Source organism: Mesoplodon densirostris, chromosome 7 (assembly GCF_025265405.1).
Source record: "Mesoplodon densirostris isolate mMesDen1 chromosome 7, mMesDen1 primary haplotype, whole genome shotgun sequence".
NCBI classification, from domain to species: Eukaryota; Metazoa; Chordata; class Mammalia; order Artiodactyla; family Ziphiidae; genus Mesoplodon; species Mesoplodon densirostris.
Genome location: NC_082667.1, coordinates 57,749,316 through 57,775,655, shown reverse-complemented (window position 1 = coordinate 57,775,655; position 26,340 = coordinate 57,749,316). Strand labels below are relative to the sequence as shown.

The 26,340-nt window shown below is 53.6% G+C and overlaps 1 protein-coding gene and 1 pseudogene across 5 annotated transcripts in view; both read right to left on the bottom strand.

The window, feature by feature from the left end:
- GDPD5 (glycerophosphodiester phosphodiesterase domain containing 5) overlaps positions 1 to 26,340 on the bottom strand; it is a 90,065-nt gene that overhangs the window by 20,306 nt on the left and 43,419 nt on the right. For 2 of the 5 annotated variants that reach the window (XM_060103370.1, XM_060103371.1), the window contains 4 exons: positions 23,341 to 23,517; positions 9,748 to 9,851; positions 5,462 to 5,555; positions 4,753 to 4,812 (listed from right to left, as the gene is read on the bottom strand). In XM_060103370.1, the coding sequence (XP_059959353.1) occupies positions 4,753 to 4,812; positions 5,462 to 5,555; positions 9,748 to 9,851; positions 23,341 to 23,457 (375 nt within the window). In that variant the 5' untranslated portion in view covers positions 23,458 to 23,517. The remainder of the gene's footprint in view (positions 1 to 4,752; positions 4,813 to 5,461; positions 5,556 to 9,747; positions 9,852 to 23,340; positions 23,518 to 26,340) is intronic. The other 3 variants (XM_060103373.1, XM_060103374.1, XM_060103372.1) reach the window with 2 other exon arrangements.
- LOC132494008 (protein SET-like) lies at positions 25,278 to 26,148 on the bottom strand (annotated as a pseudogene).

The following is a 26,340-nucleotide window of genomic DNA, read 5'->3' as shown; positions in this document are numbered from 1 at the left end:
TACACAGTATGGAGGGACTTCCCTGGTGGTCCAGTGGTTAAGACTCTGCGCTCCCAATGCAGGGGGCCCAGATTTGATCCCTGGTCAGGGGACTAGATCCCGCATGCTGCAACTAAGACCTGGCGCAGCCAGATGAATGAATGAATGAATGTTTGGGACTTCCCTGGTGGCACAATGGTTAGGAATCCGCCTGCCGGTGCAGGGGACATGGGTTCGATCCCTGGTCCGGGAAGATCCCACATGCTGCAGAGAAACTAAGCCCGTGCACTACAACTACTGAGCCTGCACTCTAGAGCTTGTGAGCTACAACTACTGAGCCTGTGTGCTGCAACTACTGAAGCCCGTGTGCCTAGAGCCTGTGTTCTGCAACAAGAGAAGCCACTGCAATGAGAAGCCCATGCACCGCAATGAAGAGTAGGCCCCGCTCGCCACAACTAGAGAAAGCCTGTGTGCAGCAACGGAGACCCAACGCAGCCAAAAAAAAAAAAAAAAAAAAAAAAAACTACACAGTATGGACATCTCTTAAAAAACTAAAAATAGAGTCACCATATGATCCAGCAATCCCACTCCTGGGCATATATCCAGAGAAAACCATAATTTGAAAAGATACATGCACCCCAATGTTCATTGCAGCACTATTTACAATAGCCAAGACATGGAAGCAACCTAAACGCCCATTTACGGATTAATGGATAAAGAAGATGTGGTACATATATACAATGGAATATTACTCAGCCATTAAAAAGAATGAAATAATGCCATTTGCAGCGACATGGATGGACCTGGAGATTGTCACTCTGAGTGAAGTAAGTCAGAAAGAGAAAGCCAGACATATGATACCACTTACGTGTGGAATCTAAAAAAACGGTACAGATGAACTTATTTACAAAACAAAAATAGCGTCACAGATGTAGAAAACAAACTTTGGTTGCCAAGGGGGGAAGGCAGGGAGGGATAAATTGGGAGATTGGGATTGGCATATACACACTACCATATATGAAATAGATAACTAAAAAGAACATACTGTACAGTACAGGGAACTCTACTCAATACTCTGTAATGGCCCATATGGGAAAAGAATCTAAAAGAGTGGGTATATGTATATGTATGACTGAATCACTCTGCTGTACGGCAGAAACTAACACAACACTGTAAATCAACTATACTCCAATAAAAATTAATTAAAAGAAAACACTACACTGAGGTACCATTTTCACCCATTGGAACTGGCAAAGTCAGGAAATCCCTGAACACTTTATGTGCAAGGGTGATTTTATAGGCACAATCATACATTACTGAGGGAGCATGAATTGGTGGCACCTGGCAAGGAGGCAGTTTGGCAGGAACTATCCAAATTACAAAAGTACACACTCTTTACCCAGCAATTCCCCACACAGGTCACTGCCACATTGTGCCGCCTGTGAACTGAAAGTTAACTGGGATGTTGATCAGGCCCATCAACAGGGGACTGGCTAGATACCTCGGGAACTAGGGATTAGATGGTGGGACAGGAGCAAGGGATGGACACCGATGGGAATGCTCTTATTGTACTGAAGGGGAGGGAGCTCCAAGAATTTTCTGTGGGGAGAGAGAGCGGGGAGGGGCATGATGAGGGTAGGGGATTAACTGTTATGTATAAAACTGTTATGTATAAAATAAGCTATGATGATATATTGTACAACACAGGGAATGTAGCCAATATTTTATAGTAACTATAAATGGAATATAACCTTCAAAAATTGTGAATCAGGGGCTTCCCTGGTGGCGCAGTGGTGAAGAATCCGCCTGCTAATGCAGGGGACACGTGTTCAAGCCCTGGTCCGGGAAGATCCCACATGCCGCGGGGCAACTAAGCCCGTGCGCCACAACTACTGAGCCTGCGCTCTAGAGCCCGTGCTCCACAACAAGTGAAGACACTGCAATGAGAAGCCCGCGTACTGCAACAAAGAGTAGCCCCCGCTCCCAGAAACTAGAGAAAGCCCGCGCACAGCAACAAAGACCCAATGCAGCCAAAAATAAATATAAAAATAAAATAAATTAATTTTAAAAAATTGTGAATCACTATATTGTATACCTGTAACTTCTATAATATTGTACCTCAACTATACTTCAATAAAAAAAAATACTACCCCAAATTTGTTTTCTTAAGGTGCAAAATAGAGGGTATAATAGGCTACTACTTGTGTTTAAAGAAAAAGGAAATGTGTGCGTATATATATATATATATATATATATATATATACGCACACATACACACACATTTGTATGTACTTAAAATATCTCTGGAAAGATAATAGGGAGATTTACATTTTGTACTTCTTTGTACCTTTGTAATTTTGAACCATGTCAATGTATTAATGGTCAAAAGTTGGTTAAAACAAAACCAAAAAGAATAAGAATTCCTTAAGATCTTAGAATCGGGCTTCCCTGGTGGCGCAGTGGTTGGGAGTCCGCCTGCCGATGCAGGGGACACGGGTTCGTGCCCCGGTCCGGGAAGATCCCACATGCCGCGGAGCAGCTGGGCCCGTGAGCCATGGCCGCTGAGCCTGTGCGTCCGGAGCCTGTGCTCCGCAACGGGAGAGGCCACAACAGTGAGAGGCCCACGTACCGCAAAAAAAAAAAAAAATAAAATCTTAGAATCAAATGATAGAATCTTGGAAACAGAAGGGTAGAATTTCCAGCCCCCGTTTGAATCTGAGCCCCAGGGAACTCCTTCCCTCCAGGTGCAGTGGGTCCAGCTATGGATCAGCTCCGCCAGGAAGGACCTTCCTCGTGCTGACATCTCTTGGGAGGGATCAGAGGGGAGAGGGAGGCAGGACTGGCACCCTGGGAGCTGGCACCAGTGCAGATGAAGCGACCTGAGCCCCTTCCCCCAGGAGAAGACTCCCTGCACTGATCTGCTGCCCTGGCTAGCTCGGGCCTCCGGACGCCTCTCCACTAGGATCAAGCAGGTGCGCCCTGGCCTGCTGAGAGCCAGGCGTGCCTCAGAGGAGGTGGCTGCCGTGTGCGCCAGCCCCACCTGGGGTGCCAGCGGGTGCAGTTCTTTCAAAGTGTCAGCTTTGTAGCTGGGAGAAGAAAGTCCCTCACAGAGGGGACTTCAGAAGCCCAGAGGAGATCTTAGGGAAGAGTGACAAGCAGGAGGAAGGTGGGAGGGGACCAGAGGTGGCTCACTGCTTTTTTTTTTTTTGGCTGCATTGGGTCTTTGTTGCTGCGTGCAGGCTTTCTCTGGCGAGTGGGGGGCTACTCTTCGTTGCGGTGCGTGGGCTCTAGGCGCGTGGGCTTCAGTAGTTGTGGCTCGCGGGCTCAGGAGTTGTGGCTCGCGGGCTCTAGAGCGCAGGCTCAGTAGCTGTGGCGCACGGGCTTAGTTGCTCTGTGGCATGTGGGATCTTCCCGGACCAGGGATCGAACATGTGTCGCCTGCATTGGCAGGCAGATTCTTACCCACTGAGCCACCAGGGAAGCCCTGTGGCTCACTGCTCTTCATTCCTCCAAGATTCAGTCCCCCGGGTCTAACTCCTCAGTTCCAGATCTCAGAGGCCCCCCTGGAGGCCCACAGGCACCTCCCGCTCCACGAAGCCCAACTAGAGCTCACCACGTCCCTCTTCCGGTTCCTGCTTCGTATCTTTCTAGCTGGAAGTGAGCGCCTCCCCTCAGAGTCACTCTGGACCCATCTCATGGGCTCGTGGTTACTTCTGGACATTTCTGCCCCTTCCTAAATGTCATGCTCACTCTGAGTCAGGCTCTAGGAAAAGAGGTGGCCCGTCCTTTCCTCCAGGGCCCAGGTGTTCCTGGGAGGGAGAGGCTCTCTCTTGGTCAGCTCTGTGCCACCCCTGCGCCCGCTAGGCCCTCAGAAGGAGCAGGTATCAGACACATGTATTCAGCACCATGCATGCCACAAAAAGTAAGCAAGAGAGTCAAGGCTCTGGAATGTATGAAGCCTCTTTGCTTTGGGCCCGGTCCTGCGTGGGGCACCAGGGACACGGAGAAGGAAAGTCAGTTCTGGCCTGCATGGAGCTCCCAGACCAGGCGGGGCTGGGGTCGCCTGAGAAGTCTTGTGTAGGTGGGGAGGAGAACCAAGGAAGGGTCCAAAAGAGAGAGAAAGGGAGGAATGAAGGGGTAAAGCAGAGAAGAGGCAGACGTGCTGGGAGGGCCTGAGATGTCTCATGTGGCAGAAGCTGAGGGTGACAGTCCCATGAGAGCAGTTGGGAGACCTCAGCTGGGGCCAAGTCACGCAGAGCCTTAATGCCGGGTGGGGGAGTTTGGATCACCCTGGGAGCAATGGAAGTGGTGGGAAGGGCTTTAAATTGGGAGAAATATCACTGGATCAGAGTTTTAAAATGAGCTCACTGAAGAGGAGGAGAGGGTGAGAATGAAGGCAGAGCCGGCCAGAGGGCCGGAGCTGTGACCTGTGCTGGTTAAGCACACGGCTACAGAGCTAAGATCCTGGACCCTCCACTTATTAAGTGGGAGACCTTGGGTGAGTTACTTAACCTCTTTGTACCTCAGTTTTCCCAACTGCAAAATGGGATCATAACAGTACCTAACGTCGCAGGGCTGAGGTGAAGGTTAAATGAGTTAATACAGTCTAGACCGCGAGACCAGTGCTGGGCACACAGTGAGTTCTCAGTGTTAGCTACTAGAACAATTATAATCACGATGCAGGAGAGGGAAGATGTGTCCGGGTTCTTCCTCTGCTGCTGCGGCCTCCGGCCTCCCCGCTCCTCCCTAAGCCCCCACGGAGGCAGCCCTTACCTTGTGCAGCCAGTGCAGGTTCATCTGCTGCCCCACGGCAATGTGACATAGTGCCAGGACCTGAACAGGGGGCCCACAGGGCTAGAGTCAGGCACCAGGTGTGACCTGGAGGTTTCTGCCAGGTCCCCAGACACCCTGCTCCCCACTGCTCTCTGGGCCTGGCTCAGCCAGTCAGCAAACCTCCCTGAAGGCGATGGGAATGCCCAGCCCTGCCCAGCCCAGCCCAAGCCTGGCCTCCTCCCAGATTATTCCAGGCCTCCAGGCTCCTCCTCCTCTAGGATTTTTCCCTCAAGAGGTCACTGGGCCCTGCTTCACTTGGACTGCCTAATTAATGTTTGGGGAGTTCCAGGCTCCAGGATTCTGAAGCAGACTTCAGCCTTGTCCCCCAGGATGCCCCAGTCCAGCCTGGGGACTAACCTGAGTCTGAGGGAGTATTATATTGGGAGCAGGAGCCAAAGCAGAAGTTCCTGGAAGAGGAAGTCGGCAGTGGGGCCTAACAGTGGGATGCTCCACGGGGTTGGGGGAAAACATGCCAGGATGGGGAAAAGCAAGAGGACCTCCCTCCTTGAAGGAACCAAGCCCCAGCAGCCAGGAGAAAAGCCAGCTGCCCTCCTCAGACCAGGGCGGGCCCCTCCGTCAGCCCAGCACAGGCCAGGTCTCCCTTCCCCTGGGCACAGGGCCACCTGCCCTCTGAGACAGCCCCACATACCTGGAGGCCTGCGACATAAGTGAAGGCAGCTGCTGTGGTCATGAGGATGGGCACGGACCAGTCGCTCCAGTAGCCCGTGCGGTTGTAGAGGTACCTGCCAGGAGGAGAAGGGGCAAGGGTCACACCTCCACCAGGGAGCCAGGACGCTCCCTCGGGCCGGCCAGCTCTCAGCTCTCACGTGGCCCGCTCAGTGACCTGGCCCTGCCCCCTCAGTGAGGAGGTCATTGTCTCCCTGGTCATAGGTCAGCCTCTGGATGGCTCATGGGGGACACCTGGGCATGCCAAGAAGCATAAACAAGAAGACAATTCCCCTTAATTCTACTGCACATAAGTAACCATCACCAAAACTTTGCTGACTCCTTCCGGTGGGTTCCCCCCTCTGCATATATATATATATATATTTTTTAAGAAGGCTGCTATTTTATAAATTTATTGTTTGTTTATTTATTATTTATTTATGGCCGCATTGGGTCTTCGTTGCTGCACGCAGGCTGTCTCTGGTTGTGGCGAGCAGGGGCTACTCTTCGTTGTGGTGTGCAGCTTCTCATTGCGGTGGCTTCTCTTGTTGCAGAGCTTGGGCTCTAGGCACATGGGCTTCAGTAGCTGTGGCACGCGGGCTCAGTAGTTGTGCCTCGCGTGCTCTAGAGCGCAGGCTCAGTAGTTGTGGCGCACGGGCTTAGTTGCTCCGCGGCATGTGGGATCTTCCCGGACCAGGGCTTGAACCCGTATCCCCTGCACTGGCAGGCGGATTCTTAACCACTGCGCCACCAGGGAACCCCTCCCCAACCCCGCTTATATATTTGTGTAAACAGCAAAGCCGGGACCCCACTGCATACAGCACAGCAGTCAGAGTTTAGGCGTTGGAGGGAGGCACACGCAGATTCAAATCCCCTGGCTTGCAGGACTCTGTGGAGGTGACAGGCTCCCCTGAATCTAAGATGCCATTGATTGTGACTTTCATCTGAATTTCAATGTTAACATGTGAAAAGATTAGGTCTTAGGATTGATAAAATGTAATACCTGAATTCCCTGAGCCTTAGTTTCCTAACCTACAGGATGGGGATAACAAAGTGCCCTTCATAGTGTTTCCTGAGGATGAAGTGAGGTGAGGAACATGGTAAGTACTCAATTCTCTGCTTCTTTTTTTTTTTTTTTTTTTTTTTGCGGTACGCGGGCCTCTCACTGTTGTGGCCTCTCCCGGTGCGGAGCACAGGCTCCGGATGCGCAGGCTCAGCGGCCATAGCTCACGGGCCCAGCCGCTCTGCGGCATGTGGGATCTTCCTGGACCGGGGCACGAACCTGTGTCCCCTGCATCGGCAGGCGGACTCTCAACCACTGCGCCACCAGGGAAGCCCTCTGCTTCTTATTAACACAAGCATTTACTGAAGTCACTAAAATCCTGAGGAAATGTGATTTTTTTAATAGTCACGTGGTCTTCTATTGAATTAATGTACCATATGAAGCCAACTTCCTCCTAACGACCATTAATAGTTTCCAATTAGGAGGGTGGGAGGGAGGGAGATGCATGAGGGAAGGGATGTGGGAACAGATGTATATGTATGACTGATTCACTTTGTTATAAAGCAGAAACTAATTTTAAAAAATAGTTTCCAATTATTCACTATCATAAATTAACAGTTTTGGTTTTTTTTGCACATACCTTTCTGTATTATTAATTATTTCCTCAGGATAGACTCCTACAAATAGGATTACAGGGCCAAAGGGAATGAACTTTTTAAGGCCCCTGATAGATGCTGCTTAGTTGCTCTCCAGGAAGACTGAACCACCCATATCCTCCCTGTACAATTGGGGAAACTGAGGCTCAGAGAAGGCAGCAACTTGCACACGTCGTCAGAGAAACTGAGCCGGCGCCAGGCAGCTTCAGGCCTGCTGCCATCTTGGGCCTGGGCACGGGGCTGGGAGGGGACACCAGGAGGACACTATGGGGCATCGGCCCTCCCCTGGCCCTCACCCTCAGATCCCAGTGGAAAATCTGTTGGGGAAACTGAGGCCCAAAGAAGGGCAGGCCCCGGCCCTGGAGACTACTCCTGCAAAGTGTTCTGGCTCCACTTGTCTCTCCCTTTTGGCAGGGAGCCCCCGCTGGACGGCAACAGCCCGGATGGTCCCTTCCTGGCTTTCCCTGTCTAGCCCTGACCACTTCAGTCTCACTCACCTTCTCTTGCTTCATGCGCTATCCCCGGAGACTCTCTAGACCCTGAGGACCAGGCCAGGGGCTCCTGAATCCCAGCACCGACTCCAAGAAACTCAGGTGACAGGGTGAGGGAGCTGCAGGTCCTCAGGCCATCCCTAAGCCCCAGGCAGCCCTTCCCTCTGCAGCCTCTTTGACAGGGCAGGCATCCATCCTCTGCTTGAGCTGCCCAGTGACAGGGAGCTCACTCTCTGGGCAGAGTGGGGTAGCTCCGTGGACAGCATGATACAGTCAGGAAGGTTCAAGTCTCTGTCCCAGATCTGACTGCATCTTGCTGTGTGACTTTGGAAAGGCTATTTAACCTCTCTGAGCCTCAGTCTCCTCGACTGAGGAGTCCCCAGTATGTGCATTTGGCACCAAATGGTTGTGTGGCCCTGGGTGAGTCCTACCCCTCTCTGGGCCTTAGCTTCTCCTTCTGTACATGTTGGGGGTAGACCATCACCTGGGCAGCAGACCTGCAGGTCAGCAGAAGTGTCCAGGGTCTACAGGCGAGGGCCAGCAGAGAATGTTCCCATTTGCCCACAGCAGTGCCTGTGCTTTGGATACCTGAAGGATGAATAATTGATTTATGGCATTTAATAAAGGCCAGGGGCCACCTCTGGGACTCGGCTGGGGCTCCGGCTCATCTTGCTGGGCTGCGGCGGGACGGCAGCCGGTCCTTTATTGAGCTCATTAATAACAGAAGCACAGCCTAGTGCCATGCAGAGGGGAGTGGATGCTCAGGCTCCATGAACCGAATCTTAGGGTCATCACAAAATCCTAGAACCACAGCCCATCAGAAGCCCAGAGTCCAGAAATCCTAAATTCTAACATAATGGCCACCAGTTGGAGATTCGGCCTCCCAGGAAGCAGCCCTCGGGTTTAGGTGAGCTTGGAGCCCTCTCACGTCCATCATCTTATTTCATCCTCAGGAAGACCTGATGAGGTCAGTTATTGAGGACTCACACTGATGTGCCCATGGTCACACTGAGCTGAACTTCTTCTTTTTTAATTAATTAATTTTAAATGTATTTATTTATTTATTTTTGGCTGCATTGGGTCTTCGTTGCTGCACGCGGGCTTTCTCTAGTTGTGGTAAGCGGGGGCTATGCTTCATTGTGGTGCGCGGGCTTCTCATTGTGGTGGCTTCTCTTATTGCGGAGCACGGGCTCTAGGCGTGTGGGCTTCAGTAGTTGTGGGACGCGGGCTCAGTAGTCATGGCTCGCAGGTTCTAGAGCGCAGGCTCAGTAGTGGTGGCGCACAGGCTTAGTTGCTCTGCGGCATGTGGGATCTTCCCGGACCAGGGCTCGAACCCGTGTCCCCTGCATTGGCAGGCGGATTCTTAACCACTGCGCCACCAGGGAAGTCCCTGAACTTCTAACCAAGAGGAAAAGGCAGCACTGGTTGGACAGGGAGCACTGGCTGCCAAGCCCCAACTCTGCCCCCCAACCGGTTGTGTGAACTTGGGCCTCAGTTTCCACACCTGTCAATGGGGGAGTTCCCACTAGAACCGAGGGAACGTCCACTCCTCTGTGCCTTTCACTGTTTAACAAAGGCAGACAATGGGGGAGCGGGGGTGGGGGTGAGGAAGAAACAGGTGCCCTTGTGCACCCGGGTACCAGCCTCAGCTCTGCCCTTGGACCCGAGGCTGCTGTCCACAAAGGACCCTGAGCTTTCCTAGAACCACCTACCAGCCCTGCCCAAGGCCCTGCTCAGGGAGTTAGGAGGCCTGGGGTCTGGGGCCACCTTCTCTGCTGAGGCCTTGGTCTCTTTGGGCCTTGGAGTCCTTGTTTCCAAAGGGGTCCAGAGGTCCCAGCCCCCAGCTGAGCCCTGCCCCCATCTTACGTTCTGATTTTCATGAGAGCAGCGCGAGGAAGGAGTTCCCTGTTCTCCCCAGCTGGTCTCAGCTCCTTGCTAAGCCTCTGTTCTCTCCAGAGGACTGTGTCCCCCAAGGCTACACAGAGATTTGGTGGCCAGTGGTGGCAGAGCCCTGAGGACCAGCCTGGGAGAGAGACTCAAACCGAAGCCCCCACCCCCACCCCCATCTCAGCCGCCGGATGACCAGGCCCCAGGCCCCCGCCCCCTGATACCCACTCACCAGTTGAATTCATCGTAGTCGTTGTGGACTTCCCACCAGAAGTACAGCCAGGTGAGCGTGAGGCCGAAGGTCAAGGTGAGGAGCAGGAACCAGAGGCGCTCCCACTGGAGGGGCCACATGAGGAAAGGGGTCAAGTGGGGGCAGGGATGGCCCCTCAGGCCACCTCCACCCAGAATGTTCCCACCCCTCCCCCTTTGTAGCCCCACTGCCAGGCAGGGATTACTGCCCTCTTCACACGGGTGGGGACCTGAGGCTCAGAGAGGGAAGTGACCTATCCAACATCACTGAGCCCGAAGTCACAAAACAGTGGGGAGCCAGAGCTGGGCCCTTTGTGCTGCAGCCCGAGGCCCTTCCAGTGGGCACCAGTCTCCAGGAGCAAAGGCCACATCTGCCTAAGCCTTCACACTGGGAGGGTGATCCGCAGTCTGAGGGGTCACATTCCTCACCTTCCCTCCTCACACACGCCTGCAAAGTAGGTGTTCTTCCTCACCTCTGCCCCCTGCTACACCGAGGCCCAGAGAGGTGAAGTGACTTGCCCCAGTCACACAGCAAGTTAGAAGAGGATTAAAGAGCAGTGCCCCAGCCTCTAGAGTTGAAGGAATGTGGTGTTCTACAACCCCCAGCAGGGGTGGCCTCTCTCTCCTGGCGGGGGTGGGGGGTGGGGTGCTGACGCCACCTCTGATGCTTCCCCAGAGGTCTGCAGGCACTTCCGCTGGGCCCTTGGGCTCATCCCTGCTTTCATCCGTCCCCTTATCTCAGAAGCACAACAAGCTTGGAACATCCTGCTCTCTGGGAAACTGCTGAGATCATCAGTACAAACAACAGCCCTTGAGGGGAAGTCAGTGCAGGAGACAACCAAGACCACCCTCCACCTTGAGGGCTGGGGGGCTTGGAGGAGCTCAGCATCTCTCACCCAGCCACTTCCCGGGCCCCTTGCCGGGCTCCCTGCAGCTTTCCGGGCTTCTTTGATCCTTCCTGCACCGGACAGCCAGCTTGGAGCTACGGTTCTAATCCCAGTTTAACCTCTTGATGGCTCCATCTAGAAAGCAACCCCACTCTGGTCCATAGGGCAACCCTCCTCCTCCCTGAGGCCTGCCCTGTCCCAGCAGGGTGAATCCCACCTCCTCAGAGCTTCCATAACTGTTGCACCCATGTCGGTTAAGGCACAGACCCTGCAGTTCTAGAACTGTCCTTCTATATGTCGGTCCCCCCCTGCTACACTGTAAGCACCTTGAAGATCTGGGTGGTCTTCATATTGCCAGGGTAGGTGGCAACTTAGGAAAGATTCGATAGTGAGATGGCAGGTGAGCAAAGGTCCTCTCTCCTACTCTGGCATGAGTATGCCCACCCAGGAGAGATTTCACCAGGGGCTTACCACCCTACCCCCACAGAGGAGCCCTTGGTCTTTTGTGAACCCCGAGCCAGCAGCGGTGAGTGGCCATCTGTCCACAGAGATCGCTCTGCCTAAGCAGGTGCAAGGCCTCTGGCCAGAGGACAAGGTCCTAAGAAGGGCCCGGGTGAGGGGTAAGCCTCCGCCTATGATGGGTCCTGTCCCAGGCCAGCAGCATGGAGTCCCATGGGACCAGGGAAATAGCTGCAGGGACAGTGGCAGGTAGAGAACCCGCCACAGGTGCCGGGGGGTGGGGAATGTCCTATGGTGATGTGTGATGCAGGACTCGGGTAATTCTGACAGGTGGCCAGAAAGACCGCAGGTGTCGGGAGGGGGTCCTGTACACAGGGGTCCTGTGCACTAAGGGCCACGGTCCTCAGTTGGCTGGATCCTGAGAGAGGGGCAGGGAGGACAGGGCAAGAATGAGGGGCTGCCGCCCCTCCCTACCCCTGGGAACCGCAACAAAGAACTAGGACCCCCATTATTGGAACCAGGCATGAATCGGGGCTGGGGGCCACCCAGGGATGAAAGTCCTGGGAGCTGAAAGCCAGAGGTCCCAAGGACACAGGGAGCCTGTACATGGGGATGAAAAGGGCAGGTCACTCTAAGAACAATCAGGGGAAAAAACTGAATGGCAGGGGCTGGAAGAAAGGGGAGGGAAGGCCAGGAACTGGGGGAGGAAGTGGCCTGGGGAGCAGCTCCACTGACAAAGAGCCTCCAAATGGCACTAATGGTCCTTGTCAGGGCGTGTTAGAGGAGAGGGGCCTGAGCCAGCTCCGCCCCCCAACAAGCCAGCCTGGCCCTGCTCCAGAGATGCAGGCTGTGAGGCCACAGCCATGCTGGCAGGGATGGGGGAGCCACTGGCCCTCCATCTCCTCCCACAGTCTGTACAATGCCTGGGTATTTATCCCCAACTCAGAGCAAACAAAGACACCAAGACTCAGAGAAGGGCCACCACATATGGCTGAGCACGCAGTGCCAACTCTAAGAAGTGCCACTCACATCATGGTCACCATTGCTGTCCTTATTTGTCATGACAGTTTTCGAGCAGGTAACAGTCAAGATCCCTGGGGAAGGGGCACACAGAGGCTCAATATGGATGAGTGGAGGTGAGTCAGAGACTGAGCAACGTATACAAGGTGACCAAGTCGGGGAGAAGTGGAGGTGGGCTTGAACGCAGGCGCCCCGGCAGGAGGCAACCCTCTGCCGCCCCCTAGGGAACCAGCCCTGCACAGCTCTCGCAATACCCGCCCTTGCCCTCTGGGACCCAGGCACCTTAATCCCAGACCCAGCTCGGCCCCCTGAGAGTCCTTTATCCTCTCTTGCTGGAGTCCACACCCTAGGCCAAGCCTTCTTCTCCTTCAGGAACCTCTCCCATCCCTCCTGCTCCCAAGACCTCCTTTTCTTTTTTCTTTTCTTTCATTCTTTCTTTTTTTTTTTTTTTTGGCCATGCCACGTGGAATGTGGGATCTTAGTTCCCCTACGAGGGATCAAACCCATGCCCCCTGCAGTGGAAGTACGGCGGGGAAATGGAAGTCTTAACCACTGGACCACCAGGGAAGTCCCAGGACCTCCCTCTCTTAACTGCTTCTGCGCAGACTCTTGGTACCCATCAACTTGACTGTCAATCACATTCTGAATTGTGGAGGTGGGAAGAGCCCAGTCTCAAGAGGGAGACAGGCCTGGCTCTGCCACTTGGGTGAGTTACTTAACCCCTCTGAGCCTCAGTTTCCTCACCTATAAAATGGGAATAACACCCCCTACTGTGGAGGGTTGATGTTCAATGAGGTGATATAGGTCAAGCGGCACACAGTAGGTGCACACAAAGGGACAGTTCACTGGGCTATGGACTCCTTCAGGGCAGGGATGGCTGAGGTGTCTCTGTGCACCCTGGGCCCACATCCCTCGGATCACAAGGCGGTGCTCAGACATGGTGTGAGGAACAGAAGAAGGTGTGGACATGGCGGGGATGCAGGGAGGTCTCAGGGCCACCAGTGGACAAGGACATCATCCAACCCCAGATTTATCCTCAGGCGAAGCCTGGGGTCCTCAGGGAACCAAGGGAAGGAGCTCCCATTGTGACACCACAGCCCCTTCCTTCCAGTCTTGCAGCTGCCTGGGAGCAGGATGCCGGTCAAGGCGCAAGGAAGAAGGGCTGAGAGCAGCTGGGGAAGGGGACGGGCCCTGGCTGTGGGTAGGGCAGGGGGCTCCATCCCTGTTACAGGGGTGACTGTGGCGGAGAATCCCAGAGGCCCGGCCCCATCCCGTCTCCTCCCACTCTCGCCCCCATCCTCCAGGAAGACGAGACCCTCCACCCCACACGGGCAACCGTATGCCAGTTTCTCCTGTTCACTGTCTCCTGTTGGCTGTCACGTCTTCTCCTCACCCCTCTTGTCTCTGTCCCACCCCCAGCCTTCTGCATTTAGAGGGGAATGTGTGTGTGGAGAGAGAGCCTATTAGCAGCTGGGGCTCACGGGGTCACAGAGCGCTGCAGCCACAAAGCCCAGCCCCGCACAGGACGTGTGCTGCCCGCTGTGGGCCCCTGCGCACCCCAGACCGTGGCCCTGGGCCAGAACACACACAGACACTGCTCACACTGCTGGGGTCCCCCCGGGGTCTGGAGCACCTCCCCTGGGTCCCCCGAATTGACCCTGGAGACTGAAATCTGCGTCAGGACGGCCCCTGAGCGCGGGCCGCCTCCCTGCCCTTGGTGCCACCGTGACCTCAGGTTCACTGGCGGAGGCAGAGCCGTCTCGCTGGACCCCTGTTCCCTGCCTGTCCTCCGGGGCGGAGACCGCCTCTGCGGCCTCCAGGACAGGAGCTCGCCCTGCTTCTGCTCCCACAGCTCCAGAGATGGGCACTCTCCCTGTGGGTGCTGCCGGGCCCTCCTCTGGGCTGAAAATTCTTCCCTCTGAGACAGCAACCGGATAGAGGCAGGCTGTGTCTGGGAGTCCAGGAACGCTGGGTGTGACTGGCCACCTACTAAATGGGTGACCTTGGAGAAGACATTGCTTTATCCTCCCTGAGCGCCGGCTTCCTGCTCTGTAAAATGGGGACGGCAGTGTTGGACAGAAGTATCTGGCAGTGGCAGGGTGTCAGAAGTTGTTGTCCTTGCCTCCATCCCTGCCTGATGAGGTGCAGCTGATTTCTGCCCCCTCGGCTGCCACCCTGCAGCTGGTTCTCTGACACCACAGAGAACAAGTCCGGCAAAAGGGCAAGAACACTGGGGTCAAATGACCAGGGTGTGGGGGAACACAATCAAGAGCTGGATTTTCATTCCCCGCCCTCTACCACTAGCCGCATGGCTGTGGGCCAATCACTCAGGACCTCAAGCCTCAGCTTCCTCCTCTGTTCGTGAGGATGACATCACCTCTACCTCACAGGAGGACTGCCAGGCTCAAACGGGATTACAGATGTAAGCTGTTCGTTGCCAAATCCATGATCGTTCCTATAATTATCATTTCGTGTTTGACAGTCCTTTAATTATGTGAAGACAGTGATCAAGTCTTCCCCGCCCCCTGCTCTACATCACAGTTCCCCAACTGATGAAGACAGCCAAGCAGATCACCCCCTCCCAGCCCAGGGTCGGTGCCATGGTCAGGGGGATGCAGAGGTCAGGCCCAGCTCTGCAGGCTGCAGTCCTAGGAGGCAGCACGGCTGAAGGAAGAAGATCCCACATCGCTGGCCACGGAGGACAGAGCCCTATGTGAGCACTTTGCAGAGTTGGGGGTGGGGCAGTCCTAAGGGCCCTCTCCACAGCTCTGCAAGGCAGACGGAATAGTCGGAGGAACCAGGGCTCAGAGAGGGGAAGTGAGCTGCCCAAGGTCACAAAGGGCAAACATAATGATGGAGCCAGAATTCACGCCCAGCTCTGGGTGCCTCCAGCTTCTTCAACTATCCCAAAGAAACAAGAAGCAGGACATGTAATTATCCTTGTCTGACCAAGGAGGAACCTGGCTCAGAGAGGCAAGGCCTTGCCCAAGGTCACACAGCAAGTCACAGGCAGTGCCAGGGTGGGCCCACTGGAATTTCAGAGTTAGAAAAGATTTCAGAGATCATCTTGCCTCATCCTCTAAAGGTCCAATTAAGATCTGGAGAAACTGAGACCCAAAGACAGGGAATGGCCTGGAAGGATGGACACAGGATTAATACCAGGTAAATTAGTACAGAAAGGATGGAGAATTCAACAGATGGTACTGGGACATCTGGACATCCATTTGGTAAAAAAATATATAATTAGACCCCTACTTCATACCCCACACCAAACTAAATTCCAGCATCTCCCCTCCACACCCGCGCCACCACTCTCTTCCAGTCGTTCTACACACGTGCTGAGCCCTGGACACTGGGAGACAGATCAGGCTTGGACTCTCCTCTGAGCAACCTGCACAGAAGACTGACCAGCCAGCAGGCAACGCCAATCCTAGAAACGAGTGTGGCGAATGGGGCAAGCAAGGGCTGCCAAGGAGCACACTGCCAGTTATGGGCGAAGGGATGGTCTGGAGGGCTCTCTGGAGGAGGAGATGCTTGCAGCAAAGCTGAAAGGAATGGGCTTGCTGGAACGGGCTTACCTGACAAGGTAAGGGCAGAGGGAGGGAGTGGAAGGTGCGAAGGCACAGAGCCTGGCAGCTTTTGTTTGGGACAACTGGCTTCTTAGGCGTTTATAAAAGCTTTCTCTATGTAAGAGTAGTAACTTTCATATAGATTGTCTATTTTTTCTTATTTTATCAGTTGACTTTAATTTTGTTTTTCATGCTTTTTGTTTAAAAAATTTAAATTTTTACACAGTCAAATCTACCCCTCTTTTCCTTTATGGGTTTTTGCCTTTGGTATCGTGTTTAAGGAAGGTGGCCCACGATTATATATTTAACTCATATTTTACGCTGATAATTTCTCTTTGTTTACACTTGAATCTGTAATCCACCTATCTATCTATAGCTCCATATGTGTGTATACGTGTATGGAGAGAGGTTTTAAGGCCTCTCCTCTAAAGCATGAAGATGAGAATTTCTTTTACTTTACATCTTTCCGAGTTGTTTGAATTTTCTCAACAAATGTGTGCTTCCTAAACAGAAAAAAAGGAGCTTAAAAAAAGAAAAAAATACATTTTATCCATCTGGAATTTCTTTTGATTTGAGGTAAGAGACAGGGATCTAATTTTACTTTTACCAGATGGATACTTCAGCTGTCTCTGTACGGTTTGTGATATTTGCAATGATTTCCATGATTGTCTACCACACAGCACACTCTCAGATGTGTGTGGGTTGTTTCTAGGTTTTCTAGTCTGTCCCAAGGCAGCCCTTCCCCACGTGCTGGCTCCGCCTGGCACAGCTCCTTCCACGTGGCTGAGCTCAGCTCCCTGTGCCACTCCTGGGGTCCTGGCTCTGCTTTGAGGCCCCCGAGTCCAGCTGTGCCCTCAGCACCACACAGCCTTGCAGAGACTGGAGAGCGATTGAGGGGTGCCTCCTCGCCTAGACTGCCCACCTGCAGGCTGCACCTTGGGCGCACTGGCTCCTCTAATCATCCGCCTGTTTCATCCTCACCAAGCTCCTAACGGGGAGACTGGTGAATGTCAGCTGGGAACGGTGTGTGGAGCTCCCAGAAGAGAGAGCTGGGCAGCTCTGGCAGGATTACTCTGGCTCTGACCCAGGAGATTTGGGGGAGGGGGCAGCCTAGGGAGGTTTGAGATGGATCTCAGCATTAGGGCCGAGCAGGGAAAAGGATTAAAATCCCCAGCCCCCAGCCAGCTCCTGACAGCCTAAGAGGCTGGATTTATTTTTCTGGGCTACAGGGAGCTGGGCAATTAGGCCTCTGTCTGCCCTTGCTTCTGCCAGGGTGCACTCAGAGTGGCTCATTAGGCAGGAGAATGAAGCCAGGCTCAGCCTGGAGCACCCCGTCCTTCCCCGACCATCCTGTGGCTTGCATTAGCCCTTGGGGAGACATGAGCAGAAGAGCTGGGGGCCCTTAGGAGGGATTATCCCAGCGCCCTGCAGGGGGCCCGGCCAAAGCCACAGGGCGGTGAGTGGCCACAGCCTCTTGCTGACGCCCATCACCTCCTGCCCCATACATGCTCCCTAAGCCGACACGCAAGGTGGTCACAGAGATCATGAACAAGAGTTTATTTATCTTCCCTGGAGCATGGCCTGACCACGCCCGGCCCCCTCAGTGCCGTTCAGAGAGGAGGAGGTGGGGTGCAGGGGTTCCCGAAAGCCAGCGACGGCCTGGCTTTATTACAGCAATAAATCCTTAGCTCCCTGTGCTGCAACAACTTTTGCCAGCCTCTCCTCTCTCTCATGGATGCAATAATATTATCTCCCATTTTCTTATCCTCATGGCAAACCTGCAAGGTTTATAGGATAAAATGGCTCTTATCATTGCCAGTCTAGAAGTGGGAGAATTGAAGCTCAGAGGGCTCCTCTCTGACCTGCTGGGTCCCTTTCCCCCAAAGCACCAGAGAAAGGAACAGCCATCCCTTTGAAAGTGTGTAGGGAGGACACCTTTTCCCCAAGTGGGAACAGTGGTCTGTCCTGTTCAGGATGTGAGACACGTTGGTATCTGTTATCTAACTGGACCCTTGGGGCGTGGGTTTGTACCTCCACCTCACCCACAGCAAGCTGAGGCCCAGAAAGGGTCTGGCCTTGTCTAAGGCCACACACTAAGTCACTGGAGGAGGCAGGGTAGAGTTCAGGCCGCAGCTCCCTTAGCCAGGAATGGCCAGGTGCATCTGGCTGACTCCAGTCACACCCCGGAGCCCATTCCAAAGGCTGCTTCCTCCAGGGAGCCCACCTTGATTCCTGAGTGAGATCCACTCTTCCCTGCCCCATAACCCTGCCACAGGCCCACGTGGTGTTGATAGGACAAGAACGTGGGGAGCCAGCTGGGAAACTCACCCCCCCTCCTCCCACTGGCAGAGCCTGACCCCACCTCCAAGGGTGGCCTGGGAGGTCCCTCGGCTGAGTCAGCACCCCTCCCTGTCAGCCACAGCCAGGGGCACTGGAATGCAGCATGCGCTCCTACTCTCCAGACCACCCAATGCTCCTTGGGGTGCTCACCTGGGAGCTCATCAGGGGTCCAGCCTCCCCACCCTCACTGGCTTCCTCACTTGCTCTTCAAGTCACCCGCTCAGTCATCCTCCCACTCCTTGCCTGAGGTCCTCCTCTGAGCCAGGCCCTGCCTTCGGCACGCTCACGGTCCAGCGGGAGAAACAGGAAGTCACGACCCACATGGGCAGCCCAGGCCCGAGATGTTGCGCGAGCCCAGGGGAAGGCGAGAGGCAGGGAAGGAGGCCTGACTCTTTTGTTTGAAGGGGACACTTCTTAGAGGAATAGAGACCTGCGATGAGCCTTGAGAGGCAGAGACCAGAGAGAAGGCATTCCAGGCAGAGGGGACAGCGGAGCGAAGGGCAGTGCTGTGAGCGGGTGAGGTAGGTTCTCCTGGGATGGCTGTGTGGAGGGTGGAGGATGACGGAGTGCTGATGGATTTCCCAGCAGCAGGTGTCTTCCTGCCATGGGGGGAGGGGCTTCCATCGAAAGACGTAGGCAATCGTGGGGTGGAGGGGGCGGTATTTTGTCTGTGTTCCACCCGCCCCCACTGCGCTATTCCTGAACACTCCTGAGACCGCGCGGCCTCTCACACCCCCCCTGGGCACAGCATGGTTTCCCGACTCCAGGAATGGCCTCATCCAGCCAGGTGGAAATCATGGGATGACGGGAGGCATCATCAAAATTCTCTTCCGCAGCCAGTCTGCTGAATGCACCATCTAGGTGTCTCTAGAATCCCTCCCTTTGCTACTTCTTGGCAGACCCCTCCCCCTAGTTGAGGCCTCAGCCTTTCTTGTCTAGCTCCCTGCCATCCCCGCCTCCACTCAAGGCCCCTCAGCGCATTCTCCGTGATTGAACCAGAGTGGTCCTTGCACAGACCGAGTCCGACTGGGCTCCCACCTCCCAGGATGGAGTGCAGGCTCCCCAGCACAGCCTCTGGCTCAGGTCCCCTTGGCCACACGCTCTCCCTCCTAACACCAGAGCTGCACTGGGCCAAATCGCTTTCAGTTCCCAAACACAAGACATTCTTGTAACATGCAGCTCCCCTGCCTTCCCCACTCTGGCATGACATGATGGGCTAACTCTCTCTGACACCAGCTCAGGCAAGCTTTCCTGCCTGCGGTGTCCCTGGGCCCCCGGCAGTGATCACCCTGGGTGGTCTGGATGTCTGTTCTGATCTGCTCCCCACCCACTCAGGAGCCCCTCAAGGGAGGGAGGAACCAGGTTTGATATACCCTGGACTCAGGGCAGGTATCAGGACAGGTTTGTTGATTGAGTAAGTAACCAACGCATCCCAGACAAGACTGTTTGGTATGGAACCGGGGAGAGGGCACGGGACTGGGGGTGCAAGCAGGCGCAGTGCAAGCCGTGCCTTCAACTCCTCGGCTTGAATAAATCACTTCCTCTTCCTGGAGCCGCATCCATAAGACAGAGGGGGGTCAAAAGAAGCTTAAAACTCCCTTCAAAAGGCAAACATACTATAGAAGTGCAAGAGAGTTGACTGTCTCCTTCAACGTCTCGGGCTGGAAGTTCCTCCAGGCATCTGACCTATATTCCTCTTGCTAAAAAGAAGCTGGTATTGATACTGTGCTGCGTCCCACAGATGCAGAGTCTTCAGGGGCCCCTGTGGGGCTGGCCTGAGAGCTGCCTTCTGTCCTACCCCATCCTTAATTGGCAATATTAGAGTAATGAGTCACAGACAACAACCCATTAATTACCCCCAGTTATAAAAAGCTTTTGCTTCCCCTTCCTGGCTGTCGAGTGAGCCAGCCTTCTGCTGCCAGGCTCCTCCACTCCCTCGGTGTTGGGGGGCAGGAGAGGACGTCATTTCATCTCTCTGGTCCTCAGTTTCCTGTTTCCTTATTTGTCAAGTGTGTGTCCTGGGGGGAGGGGACAGTGTGAGCAGAGGGTTGGAGGAGATGGGAATGTGAGGGGCGGGGAGGGGCAGGAAGGAAGGAGGCCAGCCTGGATGGAGAGTAGCGGGGCGGGGGCTCCTTCCCAGGCTCCCTGCACCCCCTTGCCTCCCCAGGATCCCCGTCCAGTACCGCGGGGCCAGCTCTTAACCAGGGAAGCACTGAGGGCACCTAGCCTGGCATTCAAGCCATTCCCCAACTTGTCCCAAATGCTCCTGGTCCCTGCTCTTTCTCTCTTTCAGGCAACTTCCCAAGTCCTCCTCCCCGTCCTGCCTTTCTTCTCCTTGTAAGCTCTCCTTTAAACACGCCCAGACTTGGGGCTTCCCTGGTGGTTCAGTGGTTAAGAATCCACCTGCCAATGCTGGGGACACGGGTTCGATACCTGGTCCAGGAAGACCTCACATGCCGCGGAGCAACTAAGCCCATGAGCCACAACTACTGAGCCCACGTGCCACAACTACGGAAGCCCGCACACCTAGAGCCCATGTTCCGCAACAAGAGAAGCCACCGCAACGAGAAGCCCGTGCACCGCAGCGATGACCCAATGCTGCCCCCAAAATTAATTAATTAATTCAAAATAAATAAATAAATAAATAAATACACCCAGACTTAAAACCCACCTGTCTTCCCGGCAGCCTCCAACTTCCTGACGCTCTTGCTGCAAATCTATCATGGATGGGGCTTCAAGCCTTGATTTCCCCATCCATAAACAGGGCATAACAATTAAATATGCCCCAACAGGGTGTTAGAACAATCAACAGGGCAATGCCTATAAGCCATAAGCTCCCTGCATACAATAGGTGCTCAATAAACATTAACTGTTACTCTCACACTTCATTCCCAGCCTGAGGATGAGTGCTTCTGTGACTCACCACCTGTGTGTCACCTCACTGCACAGAAGAGGCCCAGAGAGGTTCGGCTTCACTGAAGAACTTGACCCTAGGCTCCCCTGAGTTGGGAGACACAAGAGGCTCCCCCAAGAGGTCCTGAGGGGACGCAGTGCCTGGTGGGGGCATGGGGGGGTGGAGGGGTAAGGGGATGCCCAAAGGAGGAGGGGAAGGTGGGGATGAGGAAAGGCACAGGCCCAAAGCTGGGCCCGCTCCCCCTGGCCGAGGCCTCTCCTCCACCCTCCAGGCCCGAGGGGCTCTCCTTTCACTCCCCAACCTGCGCTCCCAGAGCTCACTCTGGGCCTCTATTAGTTCAGCAAAATTTACAGAGCAGCTTCTCTGCACCAGCCCTGACTTTGAGACACCAGATTGCTGTTGCCTTCACTGCGTCAGGCCAGGAGCCCAGCCCAACCCCCATCATGGTTCTGGCCCAGCTGTCTGGGGAGGGACTGGGGAGAGAAAAGAGAAGAGAGGAGAGCCAGGGAGAGAAGCGTGAGCTCGAGGAGGCTGGAACCCAGGAAGTGGGAGGGGAAGCAGGAGGGGAGCTGAGTTAAGGGCCGCGGTGGCCGCCTGCTCATCCTCAGCTGGGAGGTGCGGGTTGCCTGAGGTGAGCTCAGCCCTTTCTGCAGAGGCCCTGCCACCCAGAGTTGCTGCAGAACCCTCTCTCCCCTCCCAGCCTCTCCCAGGCTTGTGGTCTGCAGCCTCCGGCCACTGCCCCATACCTGGCACCTCAGGCCTTGGCATTTGCAGAGCCTACGCCGCTTGGGTCCCCAGTCAACTCAAAACTGGCCTCAGCCCACCACTTCCTCCAGCCTGGGCCCTGGGCGGGCCACAGCCAAGACCCATCACTTCCTGACTCCACAGCCTGGAACTGGCTGGCCCTGGGCCCACCAGGAGGTGTGAGGTGCCCTGGGAGAGAGCTGCCTTCCTCCAGTGTCTCTTCCGACGGCCAAGGGCTTCCTGCTTGGGAGCTCAGCCATCCTTCTCCTCCCTTCCTCAGCCTCAGCTGTCTTCCCATCCCACCCCCACCAAGAGCACTGGACACCATGCAGGGCCAGATCCGAGCTCTGCCCCTCTCTAGCTGCGTGACCTTGTCCTGGTCACGGATGTCCTTGGCTTCTGTTTCCGCACGTGAAGCGGTGGCGATGACATCTAGCTCACGGGCTTGGGAGAAACAGGGGTGGCCGCGTGTCAGTCTCAGCTCAGCGCCCAGCACACAGACGGACACCTGGGTGCCAGCGGACTGCGAGCTCCTGCCCTCCTGACACATGGAGGCCCTGCTGACTTCCTTCCACTGTCTCAGGGGAGAATGGAGCTCGGAGCACAGCACATAGGACGGACAGGCTGCCCTGGGCAGGCCCCTCCTCTCCCTTGACTCAGTTGGGCATGTTGCCTCCTGTGTGCTAGAATGGGTACATGGCAATGAATCAGGCCAGGTACCCACAGGTGGTACCTGCTTCTTACCATTTGGGGGTCATGAGAACAGGCTCCCGACTCAGTCGAGTGCCCTGTCCCTCTGTCCCTACCAGCACAGGCAGAGAAGGAGGGCAGGGAGGTGGGCAAGCTTCCCCAACCTCCACATCCAGATAGTCTGGTGATGCTTGGCCTCTGACCTCCTCCACTGGCCACTCCAGCCTGTTTTGGGGCTGCCTGAATTTGGAGGCTGGCCTCTTTGTTCAGACAAGCAGGAGGGAGGAGAAAGTTGTTTTCCAGGCAGCAAAGCTTTTAGATAAATACCATTTATCTCTCTCTCCATTCCCTCCTGAAGGAATTGGGTTCCTTCAGAGAAGAAACTAGATCCACTGGCTGATGGTGCCCCAGGGACGGAAGTGTGGCATGGGGTTTGGCTTGGGGAGCCGGACACTAAGGGAGGCTTTCTTTATCCAGCTGAACACCTGCTGCCAGCCCTGGCAGGCTTGTGGCTCAGGTGACTGGGCCCTGGTGCCAGGCCATGGCCCTGCCAGCTCCCAGGCTCCAGGATGGCCTGACCCAGCTCTTCACCTTCTCCTTGAAGAGCCACCTGTCTGCTTACCTGCCCATCAGGATCTGCCAGGAAGCTGAGAACTTCTGCTCACCTTGGGGGACCCCACCCTCTTGGAATAGCCCTCCCTGCCCAGACCTCAAGAGCAGCCCACACCCCACACTGTCAGAGGGGAGTCAACAACTGGATACACCCATGTTCCTTGCCCACCTAGTCAGGTAGATTCAGGAATTTCCATGGGCCCATTTTACAGAAGGAGAAACTGAAACCCAGAAAGGGCACTGGCCTGTCCAGAGCCACACAGCAGGGTGTCAGAGCTGAGACCCCTCCCCCAGGCCCTGGGGCTCCCTGGGTCCTTTGGCCCCATCCCAGCACAGCTCACCGACGTGGTGTCATCGTGAGAGCGCTGGTAGCGCTTCCAGCGGCAGCCGTAGATGCCCGTGAGGCAGGAGAGGCAGAGCTGCGGCTCATAGTACTGCAGGGGCTGGTGTCTCACCATGCTCGCGCCCGCGGCCCTGGCGCCCTGCCCTCAGGCGCCCATGGAGGCCCCCGGCTGGTCCTGGGGGAGGAAACAAAGTACTGTGAGGCAGGGGAGGGGTGGGAACTTGGCCCCAGCACAGCAGGTGCCACTGTAGTCTAGGTCAGGGAGGGTCAGCCTCTGCTCAGAGCCCTGCCGTGGGTCCTTGTCTCTCTCGGAGTCAGAGGCCCATCCTTGCAAGTCCCCTAGGACAGTCCCCTGCCACCCACCCACGACCTAATCATCCAACAAAAATCCCCATACCTATTAGCAGTCACTCCCCCACTCCCACCCCCCAGCCCCAAGCAACCTAATAATCTACTTTCTGTCTCCACGGATTTGCCCATTCTGGATATTTCACATAAATGGAATCATATGATATTTGGTCTTGTGCGTCTTGCTTTTTTCACTTAATGTTTTCAAGGTTCATCCATGTTATAGCATGAATCAGTACTGCATTTCTTATTATGACTGAAAATTATTTGATTGCATAGATATACCATTTTATCCACTCATCAGTTGGTAGACACTTGGGTTGTTACCTCTTTTTGGTTGTTATGAATAACTCTGCTATGAACAAGTTTTTGTGTGAATGTATATTTTCATTTCTCCTGAGTACATACTTTGGGATGGGATTGCTGGGTCATATGGTGACTCTATGTTTAACTTTTTGAAGAACTGCCAAAAGCTGTTTTCCAAAGCTGTTGTACAATTTTACTTTCTCCAAGTGTTATCATTATCGTCCCCATTTTACAGATGAGAATTCTGAAGCACAGAAATGTTTAGCCATTTGTCAAAGGTCACATAGCAGAGCCTGGCAGTCTGGCTCCTTGTTCTAACCCAGGGGTTGGCAAACTATAACTCATAGCCAAATCCAACCAGCCACATATTTTGTGTGTGTGTGTGTGTGTGTGTGTGTGTGTGTGTGTGTGTACACATTTAGTTTTATTGTAACAAAGCAACTTGTATAATTTTAAGGTTTAAAACTGAGCAACATCTTCCCTTTCCAGTGAAACAAAAAGAAAAATTTAAAAATAAACAGGGACAAAATTACAATAGAGAATGTCAATTGCAAATAAGATTCTACAGGTTCTGCTGTTTCTCCCATCTAGTGGCAGGGCTCAAGTCATCATTAGGAGAGAATTTTATTTTAAAAGTGTCATCTTAAACTGCAAGGATGTCCGTTAAACATCACAATTAAACATGCCAAAGGAGAAGCCATGTTGTCAAAATGCCCACTTAACCCACCCAAACGTCTCAAACCCACCCTCTGCTGACCTTCTATAACCTCATTTTTTAAAGTTTTTTTTTCTTTTTTTAAACAAGAGAAAGTAAACAGATACATGTTGGTAAATGGTAACTGTCCATATTCACATAGAGACACAGTGTAATCTCTGAGCCCAATATACAGAGAAAGGAGAAAAAAAGCTAGAATTCTATGCACTACTACACAGGGGCCTAGCACCCTCCAGCTTCCAGCAGAGCTAAGGGAGCAGAAGGGTTTTCTTTTTTCCCCACAGAGCATGGTGGTGTTGATTCCATAAAGTTTTTCTGATACAGGAAGGGATAAAAATGAATTTGGAACAGAAAGGGGTAGAGATTCTTTTCCCACTGAATTCTGCTCAAGGTATTTCTCCCCAAAATAAGTTGTGAGCCATGGTATAAAGGAGAAAAGAGACCTCAAAAACAGGGCGACTGAGCACAAGAGGAGGAGAAAAAAGAAAAAAAAAAAAAAGGCTGCAACTTGCTCCCAGGGTCTGGAGAAAATTAACAAAGGAAGGTTGGAATCCACCAGTGTTCCGTTAGTCATCTCCCCCTTCATCTTCCTCTCCTTCCTCCCCCTCATCATCTTCATCTTCTTCACCTTCATCCTCATCCCCTTCTTCATCAATATCTTCCAATCCTTCTTCCTCTCATCATCATCGTCATCTTCTTCTCCTTCCCCTTCCTCATCATCCATGTCCGGAACCAAGTAGTACTGTAATGGATTTGGCCAAATATCATCTTTGATGACCTCTCCTAACTCATCTGCACAGGCATCAGAATGATCAGTAAACCAGGTGGAGAAGCTTTCTGGTTCCTCATACTGTCTCCTCCTGCTGGCTTTAGTCTACGTTTGACTTGAACGTTTTGTCAAATCCTTTCCGGATTTCCTTTTGATTTCAGTGGACTTTGAAGATGGACCACCACTCTCATTCAGATGAAATTCTTTGGAGAGAACTTTATTTTCGAAGGGTTTTCATCAAAATAAAAATCTATTCTGTAACCTGATTTAATATCTTCAAATTCTGTCACTTCGACTCTTGTCAAATAATGCAGCACCTTTTCATTCTCCTCCCCAAGGAGTACAGACACTCATGGATGGTTAACAAATGCCGTTACCCCAAAATTTGGGATTTTGGCAATCAGTTCCGACCTCTACTGAAAAAATGGTTGGCGGAGTTTGTTATATTTCTGTTCTACTTTCAAAATCTCCTCACTGGCTTGTTCGTTAAGTCTGTCTGTTTCCTTTTGTGCTTCATCAATATATTCAATTGCTTCTTGCTGTTCTTTTTCTTCCTTCGGCAAGTTCGGAGAAGCAGACGTTTCCTCTGGCCTGGAGGCAGGAGTCAGTCTCGGTTTCTTCGGTTTCTTTGCTTGGGGTGGAAGTGAAGACTGGTGTTTGGGGGCCATGCTGGGAGAAAAGCCAAGAATCCACCCAAGGGAAGAAGCTTGTACCAGGAGCTCTGAGAACTCCAGCCACGTGTTTTTATATAGCCCACAAGCTAAGAATGGTTTTTACATGTTTTAAGTAGTTGGGGGGAAAAACCAAAACAAAAATATGTTTTGATCCATGAAAATTATACGAGAGTCAAATTTCAGCGT